The 27324-nt window shown below is 43.6% G+C and overlaps 1 protein-coding gene across 1 annotated transcript; it reads left to right on the forward strand.

Moving 5' to 3' along the window:
- The first annotated feature begins 35 nt into the window (after window positions 1-35).
- Window positions 36-27253, forward strand: LOC110090163 (C-type lectin domain family 2 member A). Its single transcript, XM_072989140.2, has 9 exons — window positions 36-270; window positions 3945-4129; window positions 5622-5696; window positions 7190-7294; window positions 10528-10593; window positions 19007-19081; window positions 19275-19471; window positions 21541-21638; window positions 27091-27253. The coding sequence occupies exons 2-9, from the start codon at window positions 4051-4053 to the stop codon at window positions 27218-27220; spliced, it is 825 nt and encodes a 274-aa protein (XP_072845241.2). The 5' UTR covers window positions 36-270; window positions 3945-4050; the 3' UTR covers window positions 27221-27253.
- The last annotated feature ends 71 nt before the right edge of the window (window positions 27254-27324 follow it).

Here is a 27324-nt window from a genome sequence, read left to right on the forward strand (position 1 = left end):
GAGGAAGGGACTTTGACCCGCGAAAGCTCCTCTCAAAATCGAGTTCCGCGTGAGTCGGCATTTTCCAGTTGCAACTCCTCTTTCGAGCTTATTTGTCCGTCAAGAAATCCAGGCACTTTATGCCTCGCTGCCCCTCCTTCTTGGGCAAACGCAGCCCCTGCGATTCGAAAGTGAAAGAAGTCCTTCGTATGGGAATGTGGCCGGGTCCCTCGGCTCAGGGCTTGGCGGCTCCCCGGTGTCCCTGGGCGTCGAGTCCCGGCGACCAGGATGGTAAGTCCGGGGCTCTCAGCAAAAAGGAGCCCCGATTCCCCTTAGAGGGTCAATGGGGAAAGCGGGGGGGGGGAGAGGGAAGGGCTGGAGGGGGGAGAGAGAGGGAAGGGCAAGAAGGAGGGAGACTGGGTGTGCGTGAAAAAAGGAAAGGAGAGTTTCCTGAGGGCTTGGGCGGGGACAGAAGCTGCCCTCGAAGGCCAGAGTTTGCCGCGGGCGCGCGTGGCGCAGGAGCCTCCCAAGGGCGAGCCCGCGAGTATTGGGTGGGCGCAGGGCGTCTCGAGGCTCGAGCGGGTAATCGCCCCCCCAGCGAAGATTTTGTCTTTGGGGGGGGGGAACAGCCCAACAATGGCGGCGCTTTCGTGGTCAGAGCCGTCTAATACAGTAAATTCACTGAAGAAACCGCCCCGGAGAAAAGGAAACCCCCCTGCGCGCTCTCCTTGTCCCCGCGGGCGCTTCTCTCCCGCCCCTCCAAGAATGGGCTCCGGTTTTCCTGGCTTTGTTCAGTGCTGGGCTGGTGCCTTCGCCGTCTGGCTGTGGGAACAGAGAAGACTCGCTTCAGCCCCCCCCCTCCTCCCAAAATGGAGGGGCTTTAGGCTGAAATTACACCGTTGTTGTTAGGTGGAGTCAAGTCACCTCCGACGTAGGGTCACCTATAAGCACTGCATCTCCAAAAGGCCAGCCGGTGGCTTTTCCCTCAGGAGTTCCCGTCTCCTCCATGCGAAGGATATATTAGCAGACGGATGTGTATATTAAATATTGCTAGTTTATGAGCCATTGTTTTGTTCTCCATATTATATCTCTTAGTATATTCTTGTAAGAATTTTCACAGGAATAGCCACTGTAGTCTGTGTAATTGTAGTTAGACAGAAATAAACACAAGAATAAGGTGCCACCTAAAGACTAACTTTTTTCAAGGTAAGCTTTTGTGAATTAATCCAGGCCTGTTAAGAGTGGAGACTCTACTATGTCTCTCATGTAAATAAAACCTAATTTGTTAATTACTGTTAAAAAAAATCAGAGCAAATGTGTAAGATTTTGAAATGGAGGTTTGGTGGGAAGAGGGCATGAAATTCTTTGGTTGCCCCAAAAGAAGACCAAGAGAGAGAGAGGGTAATTCTTCCTTATTGCAATGAGTTATTGATGAGACATTGTTCTCTTGGGGCTGTCTCAACCATGAAAGTCAAGCCAGAGCAGATCTGAGCAATTTTTTTTTTCAATGTTTAAAAAGAGAAGTCTTTTGTCAATGGGTGAGATAAAAAGAAAGTAAAAGTTGGGTAAAACTGAACAAATAAAACAATACAGTATATGTACAGAGGTTACACAAGAAGTTATTAATAATTTCTAGAGTAGAACACTGGCTACACAATAAGATAAGGAAAATGATTTCCAGAGTAGAACAATACAATCTGCTAATATATCTTTGGCAATTAGTCAAACACAAATAGTGCAGTCAATCAAAGCAGGAGTGTGGAGGAAGGTGCCAAATATAAGTATTTTGGAATTTGGTTGAATAAACAACAGAATCGTTGCCATGGTAGAAAAATCAAAACAGAAGTAGCTGAGAGCACTTTCCTTCCTTGAGCTGAAAAATAGAATTAAATTTAGCTTTGTTGGTTGGCAGTGCACAATCTTGTGTATTCGTGAACCAGTTGTGAAGAATTTGCCAATACTTTGCAGTCAAAATTTCTCAGATCTGCTCTAACTTGGATGCAGCAATTGATACAGGTCCTGTGAATATAACTGGCCTCTGTTTGCTCAGTGTTAATGGATGTGGACAGGACTCTTGGAGAGGTGGGCTACCACATGTCTAGTGGACCTTCCTGGCTTATAAAAGCTGCCAAAAAGTGGGTAGGAGGAGTGGTGAATGCCTACTTGCAATAGGGTAGGATCCTAGCATGCTTAAAGGAGGCAATACTACTGTATGACCATTGTTGAAAAAACCGTCTTTGGATCCCACAGTACTGAATAATTACCAGCCGGTCTCTAATATTCCAATCTTGGGCAAGGCGCTGAAGCTTCACAACTGCAGGAGTTCCTGGATGAAACAGTTTGTCTAGATTGATTTCAATCTGGCTTCAGACCAGGTTGTGGAACAAAGACTGCTTTGGTTATCTTTGCCGATGATTTACTCCAAGAACTAGCCGGGGGGTGGGGTGGGCCCTTGTTGGTTCTGTTGGATCTCTTTTGATACTATTGAGCATGGTATCTTCTGAGCTGTCTCTCTGGAATGAGATTTGGAGACATCCAGTACCTCCTGGAGAGAAAAACCCAGAATGTGGTGGTGGCCTGTTCATTGCCTTAGCTGTTGGACTGTGGTGTCCCTCAGGACTCTGTTTTGTCATCATGCTATTTAGCATAAACATGAAACCACTGAAGGAAGTTGTTCAGGGGTTTTGAAGTTCAGTGTCACTAGTATGTCAACAACAGCCATCTCAATCTCTCCTTTCCATCTAATTCCATGGAAGCTGTTCCTGTTCTAAACCAGTGTCTGCCATCAATAAAGAACTGGATGAGAACAAACAGTATCCTTATGCCGAGGAGTTGAATTTCATGGCTGAAAAATTAGAAATTGGTCTCAATGCAACACATCACTGTTGTTCAGTGGTAGGAGAAGAACTTTTAGTAGGAGAAGAACAGCAACAAAAAGGGGGGGGGGATAAGGAAGCATAGCAGCTGCAGCCTTGGACAAAGGACATCTGCAAAAGCAGAGCAGAAGCCAGCCAGTGGAAGAGGGCAAATGGCTTGATGGTAGTGACTGGCTGGCTAAAGAACACAGTTAGGCAGAAAACCCTAGTAAAGAAAGTAAATGAAAAGCAAATGGGATCTAACCTTGTATGACAAATGTACCTTTCCTGGCTTTTCAATATCCACCAATGTATGCAACCAGGTAGCTGGCTGGCATCTGGCTGTGAAGCTAAGGGTTAGGAGTTTGATTCTCCACTGTGCCTCCTGGGAGAAGAGCCGGGTTCTGTAATCATGGGCAAGCTGTACAGTCCCATAGGATGCCCGTAGGAGGTGGAATGGTAAATCATCTCTGTGTATTCGCTATCTAGAAAATCTTGGAATGGGTCGCCATAAGTTGGAATTGACTTGAAGGCATGCAATTTTAAATTATGCAACCAGCTTCCCCCTTTATTCTTCTCTATATCTCATCTGAAAAGCAGTAGTGAAGACGTGTGGCTGTGCCCCTGTTTCCATTCTGGGTGGGTGTGTCCAGTGGGAGGAAGCACTGGTTATATATAAGGTGCCGTACATGGCTGTTTCCCGAGTGTCAAGCCTTATCAGTGGAAGATTGCCTGTCCCCTGGTGGCCCAAGAGGCCTCTCTGGACATCCGACCCACAGTGCTAGGGGTGCTTCAGAGCAAGACATTTCAGGCTTGGGGAGATCTGAGGAGTTTTATGCTCTTTCCTGGTTGGGAGATTGATGCTGCATTTCAAGGAAGGGTCACAGATTCCCCTCCTCATGCCAACTCCTGTGACCTCCCCCCCCCCATCCTTCATCTCACCAGGAGATGCCAACCACTACAGAGTGTTGTTGCTCAGTGTGGTTGCCATCCCTTCTTCGTATGTGTGGCCCTGTGCGCAGTGGTCCCCAGTCTGCTCTCCTCAAGAAGAAGCTGCCCTGAACACTTTTTTAGCCTTTCCTTCTTTTATGGCTTTGTTTTTCATTCCAGGGGAGTGAAGACTGGATGTTCCACAAGTGTGGTTTTCTTCCCTACGTGTGTGTGTGTGGTGGAAAGTCTTCAGCAATATGTAGCCCAGCATCTTAATAAAGGAAAGATGGATTGTTCAATAGAGATGCTTCATTTCAATAGCAACTCCAACTTTCTCCAGAATGAAGAATCGAGGGATGAGACAGGTAATTGCATCTTCTCTGCCCAGAAACAGCAAAAACCAGTTTGGGTCTAATCCAGAGGGAGCATTTGTTCCTGTAAAAGTACCTGGTTCTGAGATGATTGTTCTAATTTTTTTCCTGCCACCTCAAGGACAAAATCCTTTTCTTGATAAAAACAGTGACAGACTGAAACAACCTCCATGCCTTTCCACTAACTTTTTTTTTCCTTCTGAGACATAGACGTAATTTTTATCTTTGGTCCTGGTCACACATGGGAAATGTTCTCTAATTATCCCCCAGTTAGTTTGTTGCCTTTTTCCCCCCAGTCATACGATGCACAATGAAGATCGAGATATTTTCCCGGCCAGCAGTGTAACTGCAGAACATTTCCCCATCACCAGGAGGGCTGTTTTACTCTATACCTCTGTTGCACTGGGTTTGCCTCTGTGCCTCTTTAAAATCAAAGACAGGATGGTGGCCGCCATTACTGCGGGACACATATTGATATTTTAAATTTTTTTGTGCCTGATACATCGATACATTGGTAAAAGTATGTCACCTAGGGGGTGAAATTGGTACCACGATTTAGCCGTGAAACTATTCAAATACGAGGAAATAAATCAGTACCTCTAAAAGTAGTCGGGACGTTCACTATAGTATACAGTTGATGACCCTATCTCCTGAAAAAAAAAAAGACAAAAGCTGTTCCCACAGCTGTAAATACTCAACTGTCCAACAAACAGCCGCTCAGAGTGGTATAGATTTACCAGATGAGCGGGATATAAATCAAATAAATAAAATAAATAAATAAACAGCAACAGAGCACGGACAGAGTTCCTACTCCAGTCCTCTGAAGATGACTGGTGAAACGTCAGGAAGAACAACCTTCAGAACACAGCCAAAGAACCCGAAAAACCCACAACAACCATCATGCTTGTCTGTTTCCTTGACTCTGATTTTTTGGAATAGGTTTGAAGGTGCTGTAGGGCTTATCTTGGTCCAGAGCAGGGACGTGAATGAGGCTCCCCAGGAGGGTTGGCCCTGAACACAAACCCATGTGGTTTATTTATTTATTTTGCATGGCCTTTAAAAGTCAAGCCATAGTAATGGATTTGGGGTTCCTGTCCTCGTAGGCAGCACAGGAGATATTTTTCTTTCTGCTACACCTGAATGTACTTCACTCTTTTCTCTGGTGCTTCTACATAGGAAAGTTTAGGCTTGGATTGCAAGATGAATGGGCTGCTTTTCTGCAGCAACAAAACATGCAGATCCAAAACAGCTCATCTGCCGTTCAAGATCAAAGTAATACATTTTTAACGTTAGTCATTTCTTGTAAAAGTACATGATAGAAATGTAAAGAGAATAATGAGCACTCGAGGCTGTGAGGCCAATGACATTCTCTGCAGAATCTGTGGAGCTTTCAGTTGAGTGTTCATGACTGTTTTCACGAGTGAAGTCACTGTATAACGTGTTTGTCCTCTTTCTTGACATGTTTTTTGAACACGTGCCTCTTAAGATGAAGTCAATAATTTCCAGAACCACCTGAACAAAAGGAGGGATCAGGAGGAACTGCGCTTCAGAGACCCAGAAGGTAAGGGGAGTGTGAAATATGGGAGGGAGAATACAACTGCACAGTGATGGTGTGAAGGAATCTGATCCAGGGATGAAGGAATTCTTAGTAACTCTAAATTTTGGATAAGGTCTATAGATGGGCACCTAGGAAACTGGTTCATTATGGTTCAGGGTTTTTTTTTAAAGTTTGTGCAGGGAAACTATTAGAGCCAGCAAGCCAGCTTCCCTTCTCAGAGCCAGTGCACATGTGCTCGCTGCTCAGGCGATAGGTGGACACATGCGTAGAAGTTGCAGGAAGGGAAATTGGCCCACTGCCCCTGACGGTGGTGGCGATGGTGGCAAAGGCAGCAGGGGCAAGGGCAGGTCGGTGGAGGTGACAAGGGCAGTGGTAAGGAGCAGGTGGGCATCCATTTTGTGGAAACAAATGAAATGCCAAAGGGAAAAAAGTTTGGGGCTTTGCCAGAATTGGATTCCTTCACTGGGTTGGCAAACCGAACCAGGAACCAGTCCAATTTGTCAGGTTTTGTGGTTCATGGTTTGGTTTGTGCTCCTCTGTAATAAGGTATCTTTTTTTTCTAGACTTTGACTGCCTTCTAGTGGATTGTGAGAGGAGTGCAGTAACTCCAACTCTTAAAGCCCAAGAAGCTACTGTAGGGAAGTCCTAAACAACCCCATTGCTTTTGCTTGCCTTCAGGGGCAGCCCCTGATTGGATTTGTAGTCCCCTTTGTATATATTTAAGTGCATGATGGCACAGCAGAGAGTCTTAACTTGAATAAAGTCAATTTATTCTACAAAAGCATGATTCACATTTAACTCATGTGAGTTAAATATTTCTTTTTACATAGTCCAAAAATATAATAGCATTTCATTGCTTATTGCCCTTACATTAATTGCTTGTAGCCTCTGTAATTTCAGGGCTCATAAATCCTTTGTTTCTTTTCTGTTTTCCTCTCACCTATGAGGAAATATCCATGTTGACTCCTCTCACTTCATCTGGCAGTATATCTTCATTCTGTTGCTTCGTTCTGCTGCTCTTTCCTCTGTTGCTGCTTCCTTCCTTCTTCCTCTCTCCTGCTGGCCTCCTTGGTCACATTTTTGTTCTTACTGCTACTGCTTCTTTTATACTGATCTTACTCAGAGGCACACATTGTTTCTCAAGGAGAATTAAACTTATTCATCTCACCTGCCTGTCTTTCCCTCTTGTAACTTTACTGAGCAGAAATGCTCTTTGTAAAAATATAACTTTTGGTCCTCAGGAAGACCAGGGGCCTGTTCTTCATTGGACCGAAGGTCTTGGGCAACCCTTTTGGGATTGGAAAGCTTGGCCTTCAGATGTCAACTCTGTGTGGCTTTTTATCTGGATGGGGGACCTTTTTAAAAAAAAACTGAAGTGGGTTGGTATGCCTTTTTGTTGGTGTATTGGTGGTTTGTTTGTTTGTTCTGTTTCATGATTAAACATTTTTGTTTGTTCTCCCCCCCCCTTATCATCTTCTTCTTCTTAATATGTGAAGACGTTTTAAATTATCTGAATGATCTAGATGATGATGAATGGAACCGACTGAAGCCTCTCTTGGAAAACAAAATCCATCTGGAAGGCCGTTCTGAGTTGAAGCCAGGTAATTGTTCCCCGCAGGTATCCCACAGGACCCAAAATGTTCTCATAGCAGAGGAGAGCAGCAACCCTTGAGGGATGGGCAGGCAATTCTTGCAGTGCCAAGGAGACAGAAAGAGAACCACCCTTCTGTGCAGCAGAGAGGGAGAGGTTGATTTGCCCTCTGAGGAAGGCTGTTCCCTCATCTTATGGAGGAGCCATTCCTGGATGGAGGTCGTCAAAAACCTCCAAACAAAATGGGTCAAATCTGGCAAAGTCCAGCTACACTATAACCAGTTACCTAGAAAGAGTTCTTGTCGAACTCATTGGAGTGTGGTTCTGAGTGAACCAGCATTGGATTCTACGGTAAGCAAATTTTCAGCCATCCTTTTCCCGGAATAACTGTGAAAAGTTATATACCTCTCCAGCAAGAACAAAGCATGGCTAACTTTACGTGGGTCGAAGCCAGATTATATAAATGGAAATAAAGAAAGACTATGTTATATTTACTTTGGTAACTCCACATAGGTTTTTAAAAAGGAAAATAAAAACCACAGAGAAGAGAAGAGAACAATATACGGGGGAAAACAAGCAATCTCTTCCAGAAGTTTAAAGAAATCCAAGAGAAACTCTAGATTATTAATGCTGAATAACCGCCTTGGAAGGACCCTATCTGACCAGGAGAGAATGAAGGTGGAAACGATATAGAGAGAAGAGATAAAATGATGGAAACAATATAGAACAATAAAAGGTGGCAATGATATTGAGAGAAGAGATAAAAGGATGGCAGACAGCTTTGAAGAAGTAGCCCTGTTAGTCCGTGCAAGGATATCAGGCAAAATCCAAAGAAATAAAACAAGGCAAGACCAAAAAAAGAGACAAAAACTTGTTGCACCTTAAAGACTAGCCATTATATTTAATGTAAGTTTTCATGGACATGTCCACTTCGTCAGACATAAAGAAACAGAATGAACTGCAATGAAATGTATAAGTGAATGTATTTCATTTCATTCTGTCTCTTAATGTCTGATGAAGTGGAGGTATCCATGAAAGCTTATATTAAAATATAATGGTTAAGGTGCTACAGGTTTTTGTTGTTTTGTTTTGTTTCTTTGGATTTTGCCTGATATCCTTTCAAGCGAAAAAAACCCTTTAAAACATCATTTTGCAATCGCAAAAGCGATCGCAAAAACATTGTCATGAAGTGGATTCGTCATTATACGGGGTAATCGTCTAGCGGGGCACAACTGTATATTATAAAGAAAGATACCAGCAACCTTGCAATACTAAGCAATTTTGAAAGACAGAGAAATGTACTACTTGTAGCCCTGAAAAATGGGCTGAGGTATCCTCTGCCACTCAGATCATAGGCTTGCCCCTGAAATCTACCCCTTTTCTCAGAAGTTCCCCCATAAAGGGGTTCCCATGTGCTTTTCTCCATTTGGGTTTCTTTCCCCTCTTTTGGTTTCGTGCACACAGAGAAGCTGAGCGTTCTAGCTGTATTTGTTTCCCTTGTTGTCTTTTGCTTCATCCTTACTATGTTTTGTAAGCAGCCCGTTTCTTAAAAAGGTTTTTACCTTCAAGTTTCATTTTAACTCTTTAACGTCATGCCTTAAGAAGGCAATCTGCTTAAACTGAGTTACAGGAAAATAAATATACACTTTGGGATTCATTATGTGAACATGAAACGCAGCACAGTTTTTAACACAGATCAGCTCGTAGGGTGTGTGTTTTTGGCTGTGTGACAGGCCCTTAATTGCTCTCAAGGTGTTTTCTGATGCTCACTATGTAGCTCAGTGAGTTCAGGAATCTGGCACATCTGGCCAGGAGTTGGATTCCCTTCTGGGCCCCTGAGAAAAGTACCAGACTGAGTGGCTTTGGGCAAGCTGGGCAATCCCAGAGCACCCCAGAAAGAAGGGAAAGCTGAATCACTTCTGACCATTGTATACCTAGAAATCCCTGAAAAGGGCCATCATAAGTCAGAGGTGGCTTGTCACCCAATTTTTCTTTTTAAGTGTCAGGGACTACACATGCCCATCCCTGCACTTCACAGGATCACTTCCACTCTCCCATCTTGAAGAAATACTTACAATCAAGAAAGGTACTTCATAAGCTCCATTTAGCTTCAAGTAGTGGACTGGGGGAATCAATATACCGTATTTTTCCATGTATAATACTATACCTTTTTCTAAAATCTTTAGACTAAAAATCGAGGGTCGTCTTATACATGGAAGGAAGCTGAGGAAAGAACAAAAATAAGTGGAGGGGAAAGCAGGGATCAAAGTGATCCTGCAGGGCTTTGATCCCTGCTTTCCCCTCCACTTGCTAAGCCCCACTTAGATTTCTTAATTTTGGGTTGGAAAAGTGGGGGGCATCTTATACATGGAGGCATCTTATACACGGAAAAATACAGTATAGTGGGACCCAGGGAACTTGACACCCCAACATGGTTTCTTTTTTGAGTCACAAATTTGAAAGGTAACGCATTGCCGAGTCCTGCCTTTCCTTGTTCTGTTCACTTCTTTTCAAATATTGCCCTTAGTTAAAACATTGAGCTGGATGGCAAGAGAGGTCCTGCTTACGGACTGGACTTTTGGAGCAACAGAAACACAACAGAGATATTCTTGTTCATTTCCAAAGTATTTCCTGGATTTACGATAGGCAGCTTGTCAGATATGGTAGATTCAGAGGGTGATGGAACTATGGTAGCGCTGGACTGCAAGTTGAATGGGTAGGTGCACCTCCTGCATTGATCTATTCCAAAGGACCATCACATGTGGTAGAGTGAACTTAGGAAATAATTTGGGGGTGGGGGTGGGGGTTTGAGCCCAGGTAAATAAATAGACTTTGCCTAGATTCCAGGTTTTCCCAGAGAGGTTGCCTAAATCCGGTTTAGAACCAACAGGGCAGTGAATATATCTGTGTTAAAGGCTACCAGGTCTAGCAGAAAGGGTAACCGTGTCCTCAGTCAGTATTCTGGGCTTTTCTGCAGCCAAAAACGATGCAGTTCCAAAAGAGTTCATCTGCCCTTCAAGATCCAAATAATGCAACACTTTTAATGCTAGCCAATTTTAAGAGTGCTTGATAAAAATGTAAGGAGAATAATGAGCAGTACAGGCTATCATGCCAATGGTGTTCTCTGCGCAAACTGTGGTGTTCCCAGCTATGTGTTCCTGACTGTTTCCATGATTAATGAAATCACTGTATAACATGGGCTTCCTCTTTCTTGACATGTCTTATGGACACGTGAATCATAAGATAAACTCAAAGTCAGGAAATGCCAGGAAAAGAAATGGAAACAGAGGAAAATCGGCTCCAATGGAGGTAAGGGGAGTGTGAAATATGGGTGAGACAACTGCACTGCAAAAGTGTGAAGGAATCTGAGCCAGGAGTGAAGGAATTCTAAGAAACTCTAAAATTTAGATAAGTTATTTTCCCCCTGAGAGTTTGCCTCTGCTCTAGTGGATGTTGATACAATAATTCAAACTCTTCTCAAAGCCAAGGAAGCTGCTGTAGTGAAGTCCTAAACAATCTCATAGCCTTGCCTGCCTTCAGGAACTAAACTGCAACCTCAGAAAGACCAGGGCCTGTTATTCTGTGGCCTGAAGGAAAACCTTTTGGGATTGGAAAGCATGGCCTACCGATGCCAACTCTGTGTGGCTTTTTATCTGGACAGGGGCTCCCTTTTTTCAACTGCAATGGTTGGTACGCCTGTTTGTTCTTGTACTCGTGGTTCTTTTGTTGTGCTGTTTTATGTTTTAACATTTTTGGTCTGCTTTTTCCCCTTTCCCTTTTTTCTTCTTTATTTTTATTATCTGAGCAATCTAGATGAAGGCACATGGCACTAATTGCGCCCTCTGTTGCAAAACAAAAGCCATCACAATAAAGACGTTTATGAGCTCTTCTCCTGCCTCATGGTGGAGGCAGCCTGGGCTGGAAGTCCACTCCAACATCTAAATTTGTCTGGGAAAAATTGTTCTTGAACTCAGAGGGATGTTCTTCTGCGTGAGCAGGTTGCACCGTAACCTAGTCAGACACACGTCCCACTGAATCTGATGTGAAAAGGTAGCCATTACGTCCCTATCAGTCAAGGGCAAAGAACCAAGCATGGCAAACTTTGTCCTCATCCAAGCCAGAATATTAAAGGGAAAGAAAGAAATACAGGATTATGTTTACTTGAATAACTTTCACATATCTTTAGTTAGTTAGGCATCCTTCAGTCTCGAAAGACTGTGGTAACGTGCTCTGTATGGAGGACCTGGAACAGCCTCCAGTGTGGCTGAGGAGGCCGACTCAAGAGTGACAATTCCCTTCCACAGTGAAGACAAATAAAATCCGTCCCCTGTCCAGCTCCCTGATTTGGCTGCTTTTGGGACTGCCTCTTTGCCTCAGCCTGCTGGACAAGGGTCTCTTCAAATTGGGAGAGGCCGTAATGCACCGCTTGCCTCCAGGCTGAACGCTCAGATGTCAAGGTTTCCCATCTGTTGAGGTCCATTCCTAAGGCCTTCAGATCCCGCTTGCAGATATCCTTGTATCGCAGCTGTGGTCTCCCTCTGGAGCGATTTCCCTGCACTAATTCTCCATACAGGAGATCCTTTCGAATCTGACCATCAGCCATTCTTACAACATGCCCAAGCCAACGTAGACGTCGCTGTTTAGAGAGATAATACAGAGAAATGTACCTGCAGCCACTGGAATGAATGGATAAGGCAACCCTTCCCTTTTGGGCCACAGGCTGCCCCTGAAATCTTCCTCTTTCTTTCTCAGAGGTTTTCCTAAAAAAAAAAAAAAAAGGTCCCCATGTGATCTTTTTGTCACCATTTGGATTTATTTTCCCTTCTTTTGGTTCTAGTGCCCATAGAGAAGGAGGAAACTCCAAGGGCACCTGTTTCACTTGCCCTTTGCCTCATCCTAATTGTGTTTTGTTAGTTGCCTGTATTTCAAATGATTTTTACCCTGGAGGCTTCATTTAAATCTTTCACCTTGTGAGGTTCACATTATCTCCCGTCATCTTTTTTCCAAGATTCTTTTTTTTTCCACCAACAGGCATGGACTCATTTTTTTTGTTTAAAAGAATTATTCGAAATAACACATAATGGTTCTTTTTCTCCTTTTCCTAGTCCACTGACTACTTATTAATAAACACCCTCAGTTTATTATTATTATTCAAAAACACCAGACACATTCTATCAAAATTATAAAAACATTAACTAGTATTATATAATAGATACAAGTTTTACTCAAAAACCTAAGTACCTATTAAATATCGGCACAGTATGTATGCTGTTCCTAATATTGCTGTTTTTTGTAGCTCTGACAATATGATTTCTGAGATCTGCAACTGCTTATAGTATGAAATTATGTGTGAAATTTCTTGATACTGTTACCAAAGCCCCGATGACAAAGGGGATGGCTGAAGTGTGTTTCATCCACAAGTGAGATGTTTCGATTGCCAGGGCTCTGTATTTTGTTAGTTTTTCCAATTCTTTATTTTCAACTCCAGCATCACCTGGAATTTGCAGTGTCAATGATCTATCAATTTCTTCATTCTGTTACTGTTTCCCTGAAAATAAGACAGGGTCTTATATTAATTTTTACTCCAAAAACGATTAGGGCTTATTTTCAGGGGATTTTGTTTCATGTACAACAATCTATATTTATTCAAATACAGTCATGTCATCTTCCTCTGGTTGCTCCACAATAGTGGAAAGTGGGGTTTCACTTAATTGGGTCTTATGGGGAGTGTTATGGCTTATATTACGATCATCCCAAAAATCATACTAGGGCTTATTTTCAGGTTAGGTCTTATTTTCGGGGAAATAGGGTACTTATATGTCCAGTGTGTTATGTTCAAGGTTTCTGTCAGTTTGGACCAGAAATGCCACAAGATCTTGACTCCTTCATTTTATGACACCTTCTCTACCTGATGTTCTCATCGGTTTTTGGAGGTTGGCACATTAAATGTTTTGCATAAGGACCAGTGCGTTAATTTTGCCACTCTGTCATGTCTAACTTTGTAATCTGTTTGTGCAATCTCTGAGCATTTGCAGATGAGGTGTGATACAGTTTCATCTTTCTCTTGGCTGAATCGGCATTTGCTATTGTGATGCTCCCGGTCCACTAAAGGGTCATAGTGTGTTCGGTGAGAGAGTTCGCTGGCACTTATCTATCATTTTCATGCTGGATCGAGTCCCTAGAACTCAGCAGTGTGTAGCATAACCCCTTTGATCAAGTCTAACCTAAAAAAGAACACATTGCACTTGCTTAGCACTTAGGAAGTACAGACACCTGGACTTTGTGATTCCTTAGAACTCACGACAGCTCAGTGAAGTAGGACTCTTAAATGATAGCAAATCTGTGGCCCTCTTCACTACTGGAATTAGCCAGATCTTGCTGTTCAAGAGACCAGTCCTCAATAAGGATTTTTAAAGATTAATTTTTTATGAGAAAAATAGAGTTTCATAGTAAAATCAGTTTATATTGCAAAAGCAGTAGCATTCAAGAACATATTCAAAGATTATTGCAGTTAAATAAAATACCTATTTCCCATTTAAAATAATAAACTACTAAACTGAACTATAGAGACTATGGAGGGCTATAGTGGGCTATGCCTCCACCTCCTGCTTTCTCCTTTACTTACATCCTCACTCTTTCAAGCTACATGCTCATACCATCATCAAGACAGCATCCATCATCAGGAATCATTGAACACAATGGCACACAAGTGAACGCAGTACACATAACCCATCTTCCCTTTTCTACTTTCCTAGCTCTTCCCTTTTTCTTGGCCCCCTCTAGCTGTTAACCAATTTATTTTTTGGAGGTTGTACCACCTCTCTCCATCCCTCACTCCCATGAGAGTGCAGGTGTTGCTTGTCTTCTGTAATAGGCTTGGAATGTTGAGTCTTCCATAGGCCTCTCGACATGGCCTTCAAGATATCTGAATGGTTTTTTTTGTAACAGTCACAGGAAACCATTCTCATGGTGCTTAAGAAAAACACATTCAAAAGTCCTTCAAATCATCTCTACACAGAACCATTCTGACTCCATTTTATATTTCTCTGACTACATATCCCATCATCATGACACACTTTCCAACTACATATCCCATGATTGTGACAGCTGTAAGCACTAATTCCTTGGATCTTAGTTTTCATCACATTGGTTTGGAGTGCTTGTTCTTGTGCAGCAAAAATCTAGCCCTCAATTTCTTTCCTAAGAGTCCCCAGTTTTAGCCATGCCCATGTTGAATTATGATCATGCTTTCCAACAGTATTTCTTGGGTGTCGTCCATGTAGTGGTTTATTTTTTCAAATCGTTTAATTTATTTCAAATTTTTTTAATATTGAGTCTTTGTTTCTTTTGTTTTCAAAATATTCTCCATTTTAACCACCTTAATTTTTCTATACTTGTACTAATATAATTCTCTAATATAATTCTCTACTTGTACTAATATAATCATTTAATCTTCTTTTTTCCTCCTCTACTACCTGATGTATCTGCAGTATAGTTCACAGCCTTCAATTTTTCACGGTAAATATAATCTGTCCACATCACTGTTTGGATGTAGTGCATGATGCATGTTCATTAGTTTCCATGTTTTTGACTCAATTATTTTAATTCAATTTAAAGGTAAAGGTAAAGATTCCCCTTGACATTAAGTCCAGTTGTGTCTGACTCTAGGGCGCGGTGTTCATCCCTGTCTCCAAGCCGTAGAGCCAGCGTTTGTCCATAAACATACACCAAGGGGTCATGTGGCCAGCTTGACTAGAGACGGAACGCCGTTACCTTCCCACTGAGGTGGTACCTATTTATCTACTCACATTTTTACATGATTCTGAACTGCTAAGTTGGCAGGAGCTGGGACAAGCGGCGGGAGCTCACTCCGTCGTATGAATTCGATCTTCCGACTTCTGGTCTTCTGACCTTGTAGTACAGAAGCTTCTGTGGTTTAACCCGCAGTGCCACCATGTCCCAATTCATTTTGGGTCCAATCTATTATTCCAGCTAGGTATTTAATTGTTGGAACTGCCAATGTGTTTATGGCTTTGATAGTATTTCCACCATTCAAATGTGATTTTAAGATTTTCCTTTCTTTGAGGTTAGATCTTTAACTTTTGTGTGCAAGATGCAACTTTTTCTAGTATTCCAAGGTATTTATAATTTTCATAACTTGATAGTGATGACTATCAAGTTTATAGACTTTATATTTATAGTCTATTTATAGTCCCAGAAGTACAAACTGGATTTCAGAGGGGCAGAGGAACTACAGACCAAATTGCTAACATGCACTGGATTATGGAGAAAGCCAGAGAGTTCCAGAAAAACATCTATTTCTGCTTCATTGACTACACAAAAGCCTTTAACTGTGTGGACTACAACAAACTATGGCAGGTCCTTAAAGAAATGGGAGTGCCTGACCACCTTGTCTATCTCCTGAGAAACCTATGAGAAACCTATATGTGGGACAGGAAGCAACAGTTAGAACTGGATACGGAAGAACTGATTGGTTCAAAATTGGTTCAAAAGGATTACGACAAGGCTGTATATTGTCCCCCTGCCTATTTAACCTATATGCAGAATACTTCATGCGAAAGGCTGGACTGGAGGAATCCCAAACTTTAATTAAGATTGCCAGAAGAAATATCAACAACCTCAGATATGTAGATGATACCACTCTGGTGGCAGAAAGTGAGGAGTAATTAAAGAACCTCTTAATGAGGGTGAAAGAGGAGAGTGCAAAAAATTGTCTGAAGCTCAACATCAAAAAAACTAAGATCATGGCCACTGGTCCCATCACCTCCTGGCAAATAGAAGGGGAAGATATGGAGGCAGTGACAGATTTTATTTTCCTGGGCTCCATGATCACTGCACATGGAGACAGCAGCCACGAAATTAAAAGACGCCTGCTTCTTGGGAGGAAAGCAATGACAAACCTCGCCAGCATCTTAAAAAGCAGAGACATCACCTTGCTGACAAAGGTTCACATTGTGAAAGCTATGGTTTTTCTAGTAGTGATGAATGGAAATGAGAGCTGGACCATAAAGAAAGCTGACTGCTGAAGAATTGAATTGTGGTGCTAGAGATTCCCCAGGACTTCAAAAAGAACAAACCTATCCATTTTGAAGGAAATCAACCCTGAGTGCTCACTGGAAGGACAGATCCTGAAGCTGAGGCTCCAGTACTTTGGCCATCTCATGAGAAGAGAAGATTCCCTGGAAAAGACCTTGATGTTGGGAAAGTGTGAAGGCAAGAGGAGAAGGGGATGACAGAGGACGAGATGGATGGACAGTGTCATCGAAGCCACCAACATGAATTTGACCCAACTCCGGGAGGCAGTGGAAGACAGAAGGGCCCGGCATGCTCTGGTCCATGGGGTCACAAAGAGTCAGACATGACTAAATGACTAAACAACAACAATTTATAGACTTGTCATCTGGCTACCACGGCCACTCTGGGCAGTTTACAACATCATCAAATCAAATCACATACTGTACATATGAGTTAATATAAAGAGACAAACATATGCTAAACATTATGAATTAAGATCATTATAAACTTACAAATGCAATACATAGCAAAATAATGACTTTTAATGAAAAAGATCAAGATGGCAGAGTCATTGGCTTAAGAACTGGTAAGAAGACTGCATTGTGTTGATGGAATAGGCCTATCTAGACAACCATGTTTTCAGCGATCTCTTAAAAGTGGTAGTGAAGGGGGCAGGTAAATATTGCGCAGAAGTGGATTCCACAGATGTGGTGCCACCACTGAGAAGGCTCAGCTGCTGGTCTTTTTGTTCTGGGCCTCTCTTGGGGTCAAGGTCTTCAACTGCCCTGCCTGGGACAAACATGTAGGGCAGGCAGAACCCATTCTGCCAGGGGTCGAGGTCCCACACTGTTGAACATATCTTAATGTGAAAGCACTGGCTTGGATGACAAGAGAAGTCTTGCTTATGGACAGGACTTTTGGAGTGGGAGGGGGGGAAAAACACAGCAGAGAAACTTTTGTTCATTTTCAGAGTCTTTCCTCTCTTTACGATAGTCAACTTTTCAAATATGGCAGAGTCAGGATTCCGAAAGAAAGGGTAGCGAATCTATCGTACAGTATTTCATTTAGATGTCCTCATTCAGGCGGCCATAGGTCTGGTGACGGTGAGATCTGGGGTTGCCTCTCTTTGCCGTATGTATTGTTTCCTGCTGGTGATACTTACTATGACGGGATGGGGTGGAATTTGCCGACCGCACACTCATTTGTTTCTTATGCCTTCTTGTGTTGCCTACTTTTGGAGCAGACGATTGTCTTGTTGCCTTGACGCCGGTGTTTTGGAGTAGTTTTGAGGGTGTTGTAGGGCTTAACATGGTCCAGAGCCAGAGATCTGAATGAGAACTAGAGAACATGAGAAATGCAAGCCCTTTTGGGTTTACCAGAATAACCCAAAGAGGGGACACACACACACACACACAGAGAGAGAGAGAGAGAGAGAGAGAGAGAGAGAGAGAGGCCCTCAGCACAGACCGTTGTACTTTGTTTGCATGGCCTCAAAAAGGGGTGCCTTCACTCATAGCCTACACAGGACGTCTTTCTTCTATTTCTTCTGTACTTGAATGTACTTTACGTTTTTTCTGTGGTGCCTGTACAGCAGAGCTTTGATGAGTTGAATGCAGTAGGAAAAGAGGAAGACCAAATATTAGATGGATTAACTCCTTAAAGGAAGCCACAGCCTTGAGTTTATAAGATCTGAGCAGGCCTGTTGAGGATAGGACATTTTTGAGATCGATCATCATAAGTTGGAGATGACGTAATGGAACATAACAACAATATAAACATATAACATTAACAACAAGTTTTTAAAACATGCAGGAGTGTAGCACACACAACCACTAGAATGCTGGGATGAAGCATCTTCTCCCACTCAGACAGCAAGTCACCCCTGAAATCTTCTTCTTTCTCAGAATTTCACCCACACAGTTCCATGCTAGGTATCATTAAAAAGGGGACTGAAAATAAAACAGCCAATATTATAATGACATTGTACAAAAGGCTGATAAGGCCGTACCTGGAGTATTGCATACAGTTCTGGTTACCGCACCTCAAAAAAGACATAGTGAAACTGGAAAAGGTGCAGAAGAGAGCGACTAGGCTGATGACTGGGCTGGGGCACCTCCCTTATGAGGAAAGGCTACAGTGTTTGGGTCTCTTTAGTCTAGAGAAAAGGCGCCTTAAGGGGGACCTGATTGAGACGTCTAAAATTATTCAGGGGATGGATAAAGTGGATAGAGGGAAACTTTTTCCCCCTCTCACGCAATACCAGAACCAGGGGACATCCACTCCAATTGAGTGTTAAGAGAGTGAAAACAGACCAAAGAAAATATTTTGTTACCCAGCATCGTGTTAGTCTGTGGAACTCCTTGTCACAGGATGTGCTGATGGCATCTGGTCTAGATGCCTTTGAAAGGGGATTCGACAGATTTCTGGAGGAAAATTCCATTGGAGGTTATAAGCCATGATGGGGATGCGTAATTTCCAGGCTTCAAATGAATGTACCTCCAAAGGCCAGATACAGGGGAGGGGGATCAGGAGACAGGGATCTAGTGGTCTCATGTTCTCCCAGAGGCCTCTGGCAGAGCCCCTGTGAGATACAGGAAACTGGACTAGATGGGTCCTTGGCCTGATTCAGCAGGGCTCTTCTTATGTTCTTATGTAATGATAAGTGTGGTTTTCTCTTTTTATTTAGTGTTTACCAAGAAGGTGGCAGTTGGATCTTCAATTGTTTTACTTGCTGTCTTGTGCCTCATCTTTTTTGTACTTTGTAAGTAGCCCACATCTTTATGCACTAACCCTGTTTGGGATCTTATGCCACTTACTTTGATAGGATAAACCAGCCCTGCTGGATTTGGGGACCCTCCTTCTGATGCTTGGGGCCCTGGGCTCCTGCTTCAAAGTTCCTCCCTGCTCCACCAGTACCTTTGAAGATGGTCTCTAATTCTGTGTTCCTTTCTCAGTTCTAGTGTGTCTAAACAAGGAGCCATCCGGTGGTGATGTTCCCCTTCCACGCCATTCTCCTCCATGTCCACCTCATTGGTTTTGGTATCAGAGAAAGTGCTATTACTTTTCAGAGGGAGAAAAAAACTGGACTTCCAGCAAGGACTTCTGCTTTTCCCATGATGCTTCCTTGGCAAGGATTACAGATGAAGAGATGGTAGAGTCCTTTTCATTTTGTTTGTAAAAGGTATCGCCTAAGCCCCCCATATCAGGCAAAATTCAAACAAACAAAAATAAATACAAAAACATGTGGTAACTTAACTATTATATTTTAGTTTCATGGTCTACTCATACACTGTTTCTATGGGGGTCCATCATGCATATAAATTTTATTTCAGCTGCTTCCCTCCGTATTCTTGATTTGTAATGATTCCGTTTTAAAATAGTGACTTCCAAATCTTCTATAGAGTGTCCTGGTAGACTGAAAATGGTTGGAGACAGATTTCTGTGTATTGTGGTTCCTGATGTCTGATTTGTGACCCTTGACCTGTTTCTGTAGAGATTGTCCTGTTTGTCCTACATAGGGTGCAGAGGGGCATTGTTGGCAAAAGATGGCATAGATCACTTTAGCTGAGGAATAAGTGAAGGTCCCTTTGATATTGTGTCTGACTGTTGTCAGGTCCCATGATTGTGTTGCCAGAATAGATGTGTGGACAGTTGGTATCTGGGACTGTGGCAGGATTTAGCCCCTCTCTGTGTTGCTGTTTTGTAGTCCATTGTGTGTTAGTGTTTGCTTGAGGTTGGGGGAGTTGTCTGTAGGTAAGTATGGGTCTCCCACCAAGGTCTTTAGAGAGTGAAATGTTATTGTCAAGGATGGGTTGGAAATCACTTAGGATGTGTGTGAGTGGTCTCAGTTGTGGACTGTAAGTGACAACTAGCAGTGTTCTGTTATCTTGTCATCTTGCTCTGTCTTGCAGTAAGTTATTACTGGCAATGTGTCTTGTTTTGTTGACTTGTTCCTTTAGCATATGGGGTGGGTATTGTAGTCTGAGAAATGCATTTTGTAGATCATTGAGTTTGGAGTCTCTCTCTTGTGGGTCAGAGCAGATGTGCATGTATCTAAGGGCTTGGCTGTACACAATGGATTTTGTCATGTGTTCAGGATGGAAGCTGGAGGAGTGCAAGTAGGTGTATCAATCTGTGAATTTCTGGTGTGGTGTGGTGCTAAGATATCCATGTTGTAATCTCACAGCAGTATCTAGAAAATGCAGCTGTTGCATAGACTGTCCCAGGGCAAAGTTGATGTTTGGGTAAAAAAATTTGAAATCTTAATGGACTTTTTCTAGGGATTCCTTTCCATAAGTCCAGATCAGTAAAATGTCATCAGTGTACCTCAAATAGAGGAGTGATTTTTGGGTGCAGCAATTGAGAAATCGTTGTTCCAGGTCAGTCATGAATATGTTTACATATTGTGGAGCTGTGTGTGCCCATCTCAGTTCCATTGATCTGGAGGTAGGTTTTATTGTCAAAAGTGAAACAGTTGTGTGTGAGTACAAAGTCAGAAAGGGTGGTGATTATGTGGGCTTTTTCCTTGTTTTGAATGCTGTTTCTGACAGCTTGTAGTCCATCTTCATGTGGAATATTGGTATAGAATGGCTCTACATCCATTGTTGCTAGGGTGGTGTTGCCAGGGAGTTTGCGTGTGGAGTGAAGTTTCCTTAGGACATCTGTGGTATTTTTTACTTAACTAGGTACATTGATGGCATAAGGCTTGAGGATGGAGTCCACCATCCAACTGTGATGGTGTTGATGCTTGAAACAATGGGTCTACTGTTGTTGTTGTTGTTTAGTCGTGTCTGACTCTTCATGACCTCATGGGCCAGAGCATGCCAGGCCCTCCTGTCTTTCACTGCCTCCTAGAGTTTGGTCAGATTCAAGTTCGTAGCTTTGATGATAGTGTCCAACCATCTCGTCCTGTTGTTCCCTTCTCCTCTTGCCTTCACACTTTCCCAACATCAGGGTCTGTTCCAGGGACTCTTCTCTTCTCATGAGATGGCCAAAGTATTGGAACCTCAGCTTCAGGATCTGTCCTTCTAGTCAGCAGTCTACTGAGGTAGCCCCATATATATGCTGCGATGGTGAAGAAGAAGCTCACAATTAGCAGGGTGTTAGAAAATAGTTATAACTGTTATTAGCCAACTCTTACATGATATATGGTTGCTGTGCCCTTGGCCTTGTGATGTAGCCACTCAAGGATTTAAGAGGTGCCTTCTCTCATCATGACAGGATTTTATACACCTTCTCAAAGGGAAGGACGCCTTCTGGATTGGCCTCAGAAGATCCCCAGGTCAGCCCTGGACATGGCTAAATGGAGACACTGCAGTGTGAGTCCTTCTCTTTCCCTTTTTGGTTCAAATTACCTTGTGATATTTAATGAATCATTGCATGTAACCATCGCCCTGTTATTCTAAAAAATAAAAAATAAAAATACAACACCAGCTCAGCCCTCTCCTAACATGCTTCTGTCTTAAAGGAAATGGTGCTTTTGAGGCTGGGTATTTTGGCTCTCTGCCCATGCATGTTTCCAGCTTCAGGGAAGGAATGACTCCTTTGGAGTACTCTGTAATTCACTGATTTTTTTAAGAGAAATGCAAGGGCTTGATCACCGGGTCTGTGAAGCAGGGAACAGTTTCAGTTAGGCCTTCACTTCCTCGTATTAATGTGGGGAAGGAGTGGATATACGTCTGTGAGGCATTGCCTTCGTGCCATATTGTTAATCTCGTTTCCAGGAATAGTGGGCAGGGTTAACATTCTGAGCGAACAATTTGGGGAAAGATTGTAAGCCAGATTTAGGGGAAGGTTGTAAGCCAGAGCCTTCCATGGCAGACATGCACAGTCCTGCAGCCTGCACCACCCCTCCATCAGCCGTTTTTTCTTGCAAGGAAGGACTCTGGTGAGTCGTGTTCTGCTAAGAGGGCAACATCCTTTTCTGCTACCAGAACCTCTCATATATAACTATTTTGTCTTGGGTTTGCTCACTAAAGAGCACAAGATGAAAGGAAAAAACTGCTGTTGTTGTTTTTTAAGGAAGGAGAGAATGAGTGAGAAGGGGGGGGGGAATCAGAAGCTAAGGATGAAAGTAGATGGAAACATGACACAGGTCTGTTTGAATGTGTGTTTGCCCCAATCTGGGATAACTTGGGCAACCGAGGCGGCAGTGGCTATTTTGTCTGCCCTGCAAGTGCCACAGTTTCGACATGTGGAAAGAAGGGCTAAAACACTCCCTTCACATCATGGAGGCTGAATCTGTGGAGGGGACTCCTGAATACTTCTCAAATGTGCAGGGCATGTGTCCTCGTTCTTCAACCAGAGGTTTAGATTTAGATATTCATCACCTGCACCATGTGAGCCCTGTTTTAAAATAAAAAGACAAGATGTTTAAGATGTCTTAAGATGTCTTGTGAGCTCTTGAGTTCCTGGAAACCATGGCTTCCTTGAACATGTCCCAGCATGTCAACGGCCCCACCCACGTGGGTGGTCACACTCTAGACCTGGTTTTTTCCTCCAATTGGGGCGAGAGTGGTCTGATAGTGACGGACCTAGTGTCAGTCCCCTTGTCATGGTCAGATCACCACCTGATCAAATGTAACCTAACAGTGGTCCTCTCCCCCCCCCCCCCCCCCGCAGGGAGCAGGGGCCTATTTCCATGGTCCGCCCTCGAAGGCTACTGGATCCGATTGGTTTCCAGGAGGCCATGAGAGGGATTACGGCTGACCTGGCTAGCGCTCCTGTTGACGTCCTGGTGGACAGCTGGTCCACTGCTGCCACCAGGGCAGTAGACACGATCGCGCCCAAACGCCCTCTCCGGCGCAGAACTCGTCCGGCGCCCTGGTTCAACCAGGAGCTCTGGGCGATGAAGCGAACAAGGAGAAGGCTAGAGCGTAGATGGAGGAAGAATCCGACGGATAACAATTAGATAGCTGTCAAGGTCGCAACTAACCTTTACCTGAACAAGGTGAAGGCTGCATGCAGATCATTCTTCGCTAACCGGATAAGCGACGCGTCCAGCCAGCAGGTGGAGCTTTTCCGTATAGTGCGCGACCTATCCGGAGTTGGTTCGGGAGATTATTATTATTATTATTTATTTGATTTATATCCCGCCTATCTGGACGCATAGACCACTCCCCCTAGTTTTTCATCGGACCAATTTGCAGCATTTTTAAAATCTAAAGTGGAGGCCATCCGCCGGGAGCTCTCTCCTTTTTTGAACGCAGTGAATCGAGCTGAGATGTCCAGCACTCCGTCTTGCCCGGTTATTTTCGACTCTTTTCAGCTGGTAATGCCTGACTCTGTGGCCAGGGTGCTTGACCGCTGTCGTGCCACCACCTCCTCTTTGGACCCTTGCCCGGCCTGGCTAATCAAAGCAGCCAGGCCGAAAACAACTGAATGGGCCACAGCAATAATAAATGGGTCTTTCCTTGAGGGCAGGTTTCCGCTTGCCCTCAAGGAAACACTCATTAGGCCCATACGAAAGAAATCTAGTTTGGTGGCGGATGAAATTGGCAATTATAGGCCCGTCGCCAACATTTCTTTCATGAGCAAAGTGGTGGAGAGGGTGGTGGCAGACCAGTTTCAGGCACTCCTGGATGAAACAGATGCCCTGGATCCGTTCCAGTTGGGCTTTAGGCCGCGTCACGGTACAGAGACGGCATTGGTCGCCCTGTGTGATGACCTGCTGAGGGAGGCTGACAGGGGCAAAACGTCTCTGTAGGTCCTCCTCGATATTTCGGTGGCCTTTGTTACCATCAACCACGGTATACTCCTGGGGAGGCTCTCCGAGTTGGGAATCCGTGGCTTGGCGTATCTGGCTCCGCTCCTTCTTGGAGGACCGACCCCAGAGAGTTCAGCTTGGGGAGAGTGTCTCGGCCCCGTGGAGTCTCAATTGTGGGGTTCCACAGGAGTCGATTATCTCCCCAATGCTGTTTAACATCTATATGAGACCGCTAGCTGGGGTCATTAGGGGGTGTGGAGCGTCGTGTCACCAGTACGCTGACGACACCCAGCTCTACATCTCCTTCTTACCAACTGCAGGTGATGCCATCCTGTCCTTCCAGCGTTGCCTGGGGACTGTACTGGAATGGATGCAGGAGAATGGCCTGAGGCTGAACCCGGACAAGACAGAAGTCCTGAGGGTAGGGGCCCCCAGGGGTGGTGACTTGGTCGGCTCTCGTTTGGGGGGGCGACCCTGGCTCCGATGAGTGGGGTCCGCAGCTTGGGCATACATCTGGACCCAACACTCACCATGGAAACACAGGTGGCGTCGGTTGTCCGCTCCGCCTTTTTCCACCTTTGGCGGATTGCCCGGCTGCGGCCCTATCTCGACACGGGGGCACTCACTACCTTAGTGCACGCGCTCGTAATCTCAAGATTAGATCACTGCAACGCGCTCTACGTGGGGCTGCCTTTGAGGCTGATACGGAAACTTCAGATGGTGCAGAATGCAGCAGCCAGACATTTCTCCTATTCTGGCTAGACTGCACTGGCTGCCTATCCATTTCCGTATCGACTTCAAAGTTTTAATGCTCACTTATAAGACCCTAAACAGTTTGGGACCTCGATACTTGGCGGATCGCCTTCTCCCATCAAGATCTACCCAGACCACCCGCGCGAGCCAGGAGGTGACACTGAGGAGCCTGACGCCGAGGGAAGCCCGGAGGGAAAAGATGTGAAACCAGGCCTTCTCAACGGTGGCTCCTCGCCTTTGGAACAATCTCCCTCCTGAGATTCGCATGGCCCCTATGCTGGGTACATTTAAAATTCAACTAAAAATATGGCTTTATGTCCAGGCCTTCCCTCCCGCCAGCATTTAATCTAATTTAATTTAATTTTCTCTTCCTTATCTATCTATCATTTATGATTTTTGGTATGTTTTGTTAATAACTGATTTTTTTGTTTTATATTATTATAATTGTATATATCCTGTTGTTAGCTGCTCAGAGTGGTATAAATATACCAGATGGGCGGGATATAAATCAAATAAATAAATAAATAAATACAGTGGTCCCTTGCTTAACGTTGATAATCCATTCCAGGAAAATTGTCGTTAAGCGAAAACATCGTAATGCGGAAAATCCCCATTGAAATGCATTGAAACCCCTTCAGTGCATTCCAATGGGGTCAAAACTCACCTCCAGCGAAGATCCTCCATAGGGCAGCCATTTTCGCTGCCTGTCTTGTGAGGAATCCATCCCAGAAAACAGCGGGAAGCCATTTTGTTTACCCGATGGCCATTTTGAAACCACCGATCAGCTGTTTAAAAAATGTCGTTTTGCGAAGAATCACCGCAAAGCGGAAAAAAACCCATTTAGACCATCGTTTTGCGATCGCAAAAAGATCGCTGTAATGCGGTTTTGTCGTAATGGGGGCAATCGTAAAGCGAGGCACCACTGTAATGCTTACAAATATTTATGGCTCCTCAGAAAATTTTAGGGTGGGGAACTGGCACCGGCAACAGCTGAAATTGCCCATCCCTGCTCTTGAAAGCCTGTTCAAAGCACCCACACACATACTTTTTAACTAAGATGGTTAAAAAAAGAACTAAAGCCTTCTCTGTCGTTGAGTCTCACTTCTGAAATATCCATTCATTTAGCACAGTCCATTTTGTTTAAAAGTCAAGATTGAATCAGTTATTCCATTTTAAATATGACGGTGCTTTACTACAAGGAAGTGCTGCAGTCATGTTTATTTTTCATATTTTCTTTACTTTAATTGCATTCATCTGCTACTTGCTCTAGTCTTCAGCCCAACATACATCTTCAGTTGAAAACAGAAATTAAAATACCATTACAGTACTACCACCTCTTCTTAATGTTTTCTTGAAGGTTAAAATATTAGTAACCCTAGACGCATATTTCCTCCCATATCATTGCAAGCATACTCTGATTTCCTACAGGAACTAATTATACAGCGATGTTTCCTATGGGGGATTTTCACACAACGATCTCCCTTTTCGCTCCTGTAAAAATGTCTTACAATGTTTGGAAGCTGTTTTAAATGATTGCAATGGTTAGCCCACCTCCTGAAACCTATGCAAACTGATTTTGGTGTTTTTCTGACACTTCGTTAATTTATGATGATTTTTTGAATTTTCTCCATTGGAAACCATTAGATGGTTCCAATGAAGGAAACATTGTTTCACACAGCGATGTTTCCTATGGGGATTTTCACTCAGCGATGGCAATCTGTTCCAATTGGAATGGATTAACCAGTTTTCAATGCATTCCTATGGGAAATGGTGTTTCACAGAACGATGTTTCACACAACATTGATTTTTTTGGAACCAATTAACATCGTTGTGTGAGGCACCACTGTATATGGCGTCAGTGCAGTTTTGTGTTGCTGTTGATATTGTGGTTGCCTATGGTTTTAAACAGTAAAGCTTGTTCTGTTCTGTTCATTTACCCTAACAGACATATTTTTCATTATTCTTTTCCCCCATATCTTTTTCCATACGTACTTAGCCACTGATTTCTTTATTTTATGCCTCCTTGCCATATCTCTTTCAGGGCTGTTATTTTACGTTCACCCTCTACTAACATCTTACATATTACACTTATTATCACTTCTCTTTGCTTATTGCTCCCTTCAATTCTCCCTTTTTTCAATAATTTCTTCAAATTTAGTCATCACCCGACATTCTCCTTCCTTTTGTTTCAAGGCTTTTCTAAGTGTATGTTTTCCATCTTGTGAACCACCCTCTCCTAAGATATCACTGGGTCTGTTTTCCAAAGGGTGAAAAAACGGTGCATCCTTTTGTGACTCTGGTTTGTGTTTCAGGTTGGAGGTTCGTGGCGATGGAGGAGATTGTGCTTATTTGGACAATGAGTTCAGAGCCAGTTCAGCCAGGTGCCGAACAACTTTCCGTTGGATGTGCAGCAAACCGGATGTGTCGGAACAGCCAAAGTAAATGAGAAAGATGATCAAACAAGAGGGGTACCCAGCAGCAAAAGAGACCATGTTTTGTTGTTGTTTAGTCATTAAGTCATGTCCGACTCTTCGTGACCCCATGGA

Source organism: Pogona vitticeps, chromosome 2 (genome assembly GCF_051106095.1).
Source record: "Pogona vitticeps strain Pit_001003342236 chromosome 2, PviZW2.1, whole genome shotgun sequence".
Classification (NCBI taxonomy): Eukaryota; Metazoa; Chordata; class Lepidosauria; order Squamata; family Agamidae; genus Pogona; species Pogona vitticeps.

Bases quoted from the DNA above. Each gene is read 5' to 3' on its own strand.
- LOC110090163 (XM_072989140.2), top strand. From the start codon at position 4,051: ATGGATTGTTCAATAGAGATGCTTCATTTCAATAGCAACTCCAACTTT. The intron at 19,472-21,540 runs GTAGAGTCCTTT...TCATCATGACAG, and splicing joins GGATTACAGATGAAGAGATG to GATTTTATACACCTTCTCAA. The intron at 21,639-27,090 runs GTGAGTCCTTCT...TTTGTGTTTCAG, and splicing joins CTAAATGGAGACACTGCAGT to GTTGGAGGTTCGTGGCGATG.